Source organism: Hyperoodon ampullatus, assembly GCF_949752795.1.
Source record: "Hyperoodon ampullatus genome assembly, chromosome: 1".
Lineage (NCBI taxonomy): Eukaryota > Metazoa > Chordata > Mammalia > Artiodactyla > Ziphiidae > Hyperoodon > Hyperoodon ampullatus.
Genome location: NC_136914.1, coordinates 117,543,411 through 117,551,442, shown reverse-complemented (window position 1 = coordinate 117,551,442; position 8,032 = coordinate 117,543,411). Strand labels below are relative to the sequence as shown.

The window sequence follows — 8,032 nt, the reverse complement described above, 5'->3', positions numbered from 1 at the left end:
GCCTGCTGTAACACAGTAGCCACCCTGCACAGAGCGCTTGTCTTTTGCCAGCACTGTGCTGGGAGGACACAGTGGGGCACGTACGTTCCCTGTTCTGTTCAGCTCAAAACCTTCCGTGCTTTGCCACTGTGCCATTGTTTCTCCTCCATGCACTACATAAACTCACCAGGCACTTAGAAGAATTATTCTATTAGATCATCACCTAAGGACACTATAGGCGACACCACTCTTCCTCCAGTGCTGCCCTTCATACCCAGTGTTTGATCGTATCCTGTAATTGAGAGGATTGATGTTGACCTACATCTGGCAGTTTTCTTTAGCATAATATCTAGCTCTTCTAGCTGTAAGCATTACCAAATAATTATCGTTATGAGATCTGAACACAGCACAAGATAGAGGCAAAAAACAAAGCAGAACGAACAAAACCAAATGGTGCTGAAATTAACTTGATGTCAGTCTGTCTCCAGGCCACTGATCTTCTGTACCAGTAAATGCTTATTTTAGAATACTGGAATTTAGGGTGAGTCAGAGGTCTCCTCTGCACATACTCTATAGAAAGCTTAAGGTAGACGAGAGATGGATTCAATTTGTAAAATGTTTGCAGGTAACAAAGCAATGCCAAGATTAGACTTAATGACTGATTATAGAACAGGCCCTATCAGAAAGTAAAATACACCATCAGAGACCAGTGAAGTAGAGAGAGGCGGTGTGTGTCTGTTGCTTGTCCGCACGCAGACCAGCACTGCCTCTCCTCTTCTAAGACGACCCCGTCACCGTTAGTGACTGAGATCAAAACGCTGTTCTCCCTTCAGTGATTAAAATCAAACCTGTATCAGCAAGTTAAACTGTTGTTGCATTTCTGTAATTTTTTGTTATTCTTTGAAGTGAGTTGGCAGAAGTTCTTTGTCGAATTCTTACAGGTCAGATCTTGTCACAGGGAATTTCAAAGCCTTGGGAGTGGGAAGGTAAAAAGCTAGATCAGTCAGATCATTTTATATTAAATCACTGGGCTGAATTCTGCCAGGATTTGGGAATATTTTCACAACAGCTTTTGGTTAGGTATTATCTGTATCCCTATAGTGGAAAAAATACTATTACCAGTCTTACTTTTAAAAAGTACTCAGTGTAGAAACTTCTAGCACTTAATTCTTTTCCACCTTTTCATATTAATTTATTATGCTCAGTCTTGCCAAGCTAAAACAAACAAAAAAACACTGGTGGAGGAGAGGATGTTGGGAAAGCTGTGGAAGGCAAGAAGGGTCTAGTATCCCCCAAGGGTTTTTTTTCCTCTGGAAAAGAACATCAGAGGGCCTGGCAGATGGTGGAAACTGTGGACCACTTAGGAAAAAAGAAAAGCCCACTTACCTTGTTTCCTGTAAGTCTTAAACATAGTTCATTTTCATTTTATGTGGATGATACTAAGAAGTCAGACCATTTCTTTGACAGAATAAATACAAAATCTTAAGATTTTTTTTGAAAAGACACTATTAGCATTTATTAATGAATCCTGTTGAGATGTTTCATAAAGAGAAATATGCATTCCTAGCAAGCTCTGTCTCCAAACTGCAAATCAGCCTTTTGCTTGTCACAATTCCACACTAAGTTTCTGTATTAAATTAGATCAAGGGCTTTCAGACTTGATTTGAACACCAATGGAACAGTGCTTAGATGCCTTAAATTTTAAAAAGGGATAAATAAATAAATTAAATGCCTTAAACAAAATAAAGGCAGATTTGTTTACTTTTATTTGCGCCCTCACTTTGCAGCTTCACCATGACATAGTATAGAGATTAGAGAACTTCAAAGCTTTGAAAAAAAATCTGTTGTTTACTTTTTTCCTCATAAAAGTAATCCTTATTTAACCACCAATAGAAATGTGAGCATTTCTAACCCTGAAGGGGCTCCTCCTTACCACCTGGTGTTTCTGAGCCCTCGTTATTTCTGGGAGCAGTCAGGTGTGGCTGTTTTATAAACAGCCTACTGCCTCCACCCCCCTGACCCCCAAAAGACTGAAGGATAAAGGAGAGACGATCATAGTCCAGAGTAGAAAATGCATTCCAGAACTACTCCCCTCCATGAGCACAAGCAAAAATTAAGACTGAAATGTCATCTACCCAAAATGAAAAGTAAAAGTCCAAATGGCTTTACAGTTGAAACCATTCTTGTTGGGTGCTGAATAACTCTCATTTTCTTGAAGTAAAGAGCTGCTTTGAGTGAAATCTCTGACACGGATACCACGTACAAAAGATAGTCCTTTACCAGGAAAGTTAAGGCTTTACAGTCTAAATGGGGGTTAGCTTTGGGTGCTAAAATTAATCATGTACGTAATGGTAATAACATCACTCAGAAAAGACCATAATCGATGGTCTTAATTAAACAAACAGCAGTCTGTATAAAAATACCATGTATCATTTACCCTTTCTGTATATTCTGTACAACTGGCAGGAGAGGCTTATGTGGTAGCACAAACCAGGTGGGAATTTTGTAAAGAAGTCCAAGTAGGTGTTAACGGCACCAAAAATAATATGGTCCTAAACACCCAAAATAAAAATATGAAAAATAAGTCTGACCTCTGAACAGTATGAAATACCAGAAACCAAGGTTTTAGAAGTAGCTCTGGAGCGGCTCTCCCAGGATAGTTTCCAGCTGCTGAACAGTCTTCTGGCACTGATGCTCCACCTCTTCACATTCATCTAAAAACAAAATCAAAATGAGTCAATCTTCCTGCCTCAGTTCTCAGAGCCTGGTTCTTCACATCTCGCATTCACTGGCCATCGGTCAGAAGAGAGAAATGATGCACAGTACTGAGGCGGAAGCCATCCTGGAAACCCCTCCTCTGCCTTCCTCCTTCCTGCCTTCTCTCCCTTCTTTCAGTCTAGGACTTGGGGAGCAGAATAAGACAGACCCCAAGAGAGTGGTGCACAAATGAAAATTCCAGATGCCTAGCGATGCCACTCTTTTTAGTAGTTCACACAGCCCCTCTCCTGTGGAGGGAGGAAACGAAGGTGCAGGCACCTGGTTTTGGATCAGCAGTGAATCGCTAACATGAAGGCATCTGTCTGCTCGCCTCCATCACCCCGCTGATAAGCTGCACTGTTATTTCTTGGGCTGCGTGGTGGCACAGTGTTCGTTCTGCCATTGGTGCAGAACTGCACAAACCTGGACTTAAACCCCAGTTCCAGCTGTCACACATTTTTATCAGCTAGATTACTTAATCTCTTAAAGCCTCTAGTTTTTTCCTTTATAAAAGGGGGATAATGGCATCATCCACATAGAGCACAGAGTAAGTGCTGATCATGAACAGGCAGCCACCCCATTGCAGCCTTAGTGGCACTGGATGTTTTAGTATAATAACCCTGTATCTGTGGACCAAAATATTCAATCATAGACATGCATGAGGTTAAAGAAAAACAACATCATAGTCTGCACTGTCAGCAAAAAGCACAAAAGTAAAGATAGTGAGATTATGCTATAAACAAATCTCAAATGACAATGAGGCAGCCCCTGCACCCCACTCAAACCAGGAGCTCAGCCCCTGCGCAGAGCGCTGGAGACACGAGCTCATCACAGGCTATCCAAATGTGCATTCTCATTGGGCACATTCCCACAGAAGTTCACTCTATTTCTCAATAGTTTGGGAATTACCTTCCATCAATTCAGCTAAGAAAGGAATGGATTCTGGTAACAAGACGATATAATTCTCTCTTAGTTTTTCAGCCAGTGCCAGCACCGTAATCAGAGCAGCAAATCGAACCTGAAAGGGATAAAAAAGGTGAAGAATAATTAAAAAAACCCAAAAACTAGTATTCTTGGTATTACTTTATGATCTAACTTGAGATGAGCTCCGAATTTTAAACTGTTAACCTCACGTGAGTTTATTTCACTTTCTGGCCAACTTTCATCTTGGAATACCAGTTTGTTTAACAATTCGGGATCCGTCTATAATATGGGCAACCTTATAAATCAGCACTTTTCAATCTGTGTTCTAGAACTACAAGCCTTTCATGTGAATGTGTTTTTATAACATTTTTCTTAAAACAAACCAGTAAAAATGCCACCTGCAAATTCAAGTGTGTCATCAAATGTGACTGCACTGGAGCCACCGGCTGGCCTGGCCGCTGGTGATGCTGACCTGGCAGGACCACATCCCCGGCCACTGCAGACAGGACTCCCGTCCTCAGGACCCTGACTGGGGTCACCGTGTGGTTGTGTGAGGGGCCAAGCGCCGGCTCTGGCCGCACCCTCACCTCAGCCTGACTAAAAAACACACTCATTGTGTCATAAATGTCCTAGTTTTGGAACTTAAAAGATTGGAGTGTTGCTCACATGACTTGTCTATGACAAGGAATGCAACCAGTTGTTTGTTTCGTTAGTGATTCACTTTGAAACAAAAGCTATGTTAGTCTTCTTTCTGGTTTTGGGTAATCCTGGTAAAGAATATTTGGATAGAGCAAAGTGAGTTGTTAAAAAAACGTTTGTTACTGCCTATGTTCAATCAGGATTTTCTTGATACTGTACAATCAAAACAACATATTATAAAACAACAAATTTAATGCTGCAACTTTGTAAGATCCTACAATTTAAAATTTGGGGGTTCCCATCCATATATCTGTGAAGAAGAGTTAGCATAAGAAGAAGAAAAATATATTTTGTTAATTACATTTTACTTCCAAGATCTTTCAAGCCAATCTAGAAAAAGAAAACCTTGGGCACTTTGATCCTTTCATGTGTAAAAAGGAAACTGAACTAGAAAAAATTAAAGTAATAAAAACATTAATCTGAAAAAAAAACTAAATAAAATTTGGGGGTTCATCGAAACAGCCTCATTGTTTTCATTACTTCCTAATAAAGAAATGCTGTGAATTTCAACTAATAAATTTATTAACAAAATTCTGCTTCAGTCTGTTTGATCCACTGAGGTTCTAGTGTGATAATTAGCTTGAGGAATGGCAATTCATTGCTAGAACAGTTTGAAAACTTCCAAACTTCCGCTCATCCTCCCACCCCCACGTTAATGGGCATCAACCGCTAGCCCTTACCGTGCGTTACTCCACCAAGTCCTAAGCCTGAGATCGATACACAACAGGGATAATACTCTGCTCTAACTCAAAGGAATGTTCTGTAGACAAAGCATGCTGTCTCTGGGAGCACACTGACATTTAAATGGTGCATAAGAAACATGAGGAATTCAAGTCCTTTCAATATGTAAAAGTGTAAAGTATTTTAGTGCTCGTGTCTAGCACACCATGGGGGTGGGGGAGGACTGCCATTATTTACAAATGGCCTGTAAGTGAAAACCAAGTTTCTCAGGCTCAACCTTCTGCCTGACACAGCCGAACCCTGGTGCTAGAAGACACGCAGCAGCGCTGACCGGTGAGGCCCCAGGGAGAGCGCACAGCATCCCTGCTGGCACTGCGGCTCCTAACCTTGGGTGAGGAGTCCCTCATCTTCAGCAGGATCTGGTAGTTCAGTGGTTTCCAAAGCGAGTCGTCTGCCATGGCCACTGAGAACTGTGCAAGGCACGGGATCAGGTGCTTCGTCACCCGTTCCTGGAACTTCTCTTCTCCTCCAAGCCTGTTTTCCAGCTGTTAACAGTGAGACAAGGACTGAGCAACGGGTCTCACTGCTGTTTGAGAAAATACTCAATGTATATAGTACTTTACTACCCTTCCTGATATCAGCAGGCTCAAAAACCAAGGTGCTGTTTATTCTCAAAAACCAGGTACTGTTTGCTCGAGAGAGAGAGAGAGAAAGAGAGAGAGAGAGAGAGAGAGAGAGAGAGCAAATTTACTACCTTATAAAAACTCAAATGGAATCACAGCCCTTAGCATCATCCCTTTCCCCCTGCAAAACCTCTGAGAGGAGGGCAGCCAGACCCTGACACATTCTCAATGAGCCCAGTTTTTAAGAATTAAAAACTTAACTAATACACCTTACATCATATCTCTTATTTGAAAAAATTTAAAGTAAAACTCGGTAAATGCCACTACAAAGATAAGTGATTAATACATCCATGAAAAATGAGAAATCAACTTTGAAATAAAAATTTCATGAAAAGGAAAAAAACACCAGCAAACTGTGGTTCTGGTTGATATAAACCCTGCAGGCATGTAACACTGATGGCTTCCTTATCTTTTAACAGAAGATGATTCACTGGTTACCTGATCCACCAGGGGCATCATCAAGGCTTCTGCTCTCTCTCTACTTAGAAAATGCTGGGTGTCAAAGAGGAAGATTTTATATAAACAGTTCAGAATAAACTGCAGTAGCAAGCAGCACTTTTCAGGGTCACTTTCAGAGTCAAAAAACGCTTCATCTGTAGATAGGGGAGAGAAAATAATGGAAACAAAAATAACAAAAAAAGCTGAATTTCACAATTTAATCTCCAATGTTTAACTTCAAATCGCTATTAATAGAACTATAACCAGAAGGTTATTTCTAAAATGATCTAGAAATCACAATCAGGATGAAGGCAGAGCACAAATTAAATGGACAATCTCTCAGGGGAGTGATCTGTTCTTTGACAGTTGTTAAGATTCTTGGTTATTAAGATTGCTTAGTTTGGCAAGTGGACTGCTTATTAGCATTAAAAAATAATCCAATCAGGCTTCCCTGGTGGTGCAGTGGTTGAGAGTCCGCCTGCCAATGCAGGGGACACGGGTTCGTGCCCCGGTCCGGGAGGATCCCACATGCCGCGGAGCAGCTGGGCCCGTGAGCCATGGCCGCTGAGCCTGCACGTCCAGAGCCTGTGCTCCGCAACGGGAGAGGCCACAACAGTGAGAGGCCCGCGTATCGCAAAAAAAAAACCCAAAAAACAAAAAAACAATCTTAATGTTTTAGAGTTACTTCCCAACACAGGACTGCCCATTTATTCTTCCTCCCAAGTGAGTCAATTAATAACATGCTAAAACGCTTCAGTGTCTGGCAACTGACTATAAAGAATTCACCTTCCTTATATGTACTGCATCTCGCGTAAGGTGCACAGAGCAAGTGTGCCAACTGACCTGGAGTCAGCTACCTACCTGTTTTGGAGATGTTCACCTGGTTCAAGGTGTCAGCGAAAGGCTTCACTAAGTGGCCAGCAAACAGGGTAAAAAGCCCTTTCAGTTTTTCAGCAATGCAATCTGCCAAGTTGTAAAATGTCAACAGTCTGTCCTTCGGGGCATCCTCTGTTTTAGCCCAATCAAACAGCTAAAAAGACAAAGTAGCATTAGTTTCTTCTTCAGATCTTATAACTGATACGTGAGTAAAAGGAGAAGTAGAGGAAAAGAGCTCACCTTGAAGAACAGGGGTCTGAATGTGACCTCAGAAAGTTTTACAACCATGGCCATGAGACAGTCAATGATGTAATTTTCCGTTTTTCCAATTTCCTCCAGATCATTCTGAAAACAGAAGAGCTGATTTGTTAGCCAGAGTAGTGACATCTAGCCCTAACTTTGGCAAGTACAACAGGTCTGAGTCAGGTGAGAAGTTTAGGACGGGGGGTCGGGGTGGGGGAAACACGCCTACCTCAGAGTGCTGGGCGCGGAAGTCCAGGGCCTCCAGGAAGAACGTGGTGAGCTGGGGCTGGTGGGAGGCGAGCTCCTCCTTCCTCATCACCCCAATGTGCTCACGCAAGACACTCATAAATGGGCCCATGAGATTCTGAAAACACAGTCAAGAGACACGCCAATTGTTAATATTCCTCTAGTTCATTAATGCATTTATAATGGAATTAAACCACCATATTCTTCTTTAAGTGAAAATCTAAACATTTCAGTACCACATCTCCCTCCTCCAAAGTCTAATACCCAGTACAGTCTAACCTTCCAGTTCTTCTCAATCTGCTTGTATGTCTTGTTGATGGCGGGCAGTAAGACTCGGGGTGACAGCGTGGTAGCCAGGGTCTTTTTAAGGGATGTGAGATGGACATTAGCCTGGGAGGCAGGAGCTATTTCACTAGTGATTTTCTCCAAGTGAATCACCTGTAGGAATATAACAACAACCATCAAGGCCACCATGGGTCCTCGCCGGGAGCATCTGTCTACACACT

At 42.0% G+C, this 8,032-nt stretch overlaps 1 protein-coding gene across 1 annotated transcript in view; it reads right to left on the bottom strand.

Moving 5' to 3' along the window:
• Window positions 1-2,604: 2,604 nt before the first annotated feature.
• Window positions 2,605-8,032, bottom strand: part of HEATR1 (HEAT repeat containing 1) — a gene marked incomplete at both ends in the record, with an annotated part of 47,823 nt that continues 42,395 nt past the window's right edge. Inside the window, 8 exons of the mRNA XM_079701367.1 lie at window positions 2,605-2,693; window positions 3,646-3,754; window positions 5,427-5,585; window positions 6,162-6,316; window positions 7,023-7,191; window positions 7,278-7,382; window positions 7,510-7,644; window positions 7,806-7,964. Coding sequence (XP_079557493.1) covers window positions 2,605-2,693; window positions 3,646-3,754; window positions 5,427-5,585; window positions 6,162-6,316; window positions 7,023-7,191; window positions 7,278-7,382; window positions 7,510-7,644; window positions 7,806-7,964 — 1,080 coding nt within the window. The remainder of the gene's footprint in view (window positions 2,694-3,645; window positions 3,755-5,426; window positions 5,586-6,161; window positions 6,317-7,022; window positions 7,192-7,277; window positions 7,383-7,509; window positions 7,645-7,805; window positions 7,965-8,032) is intronic.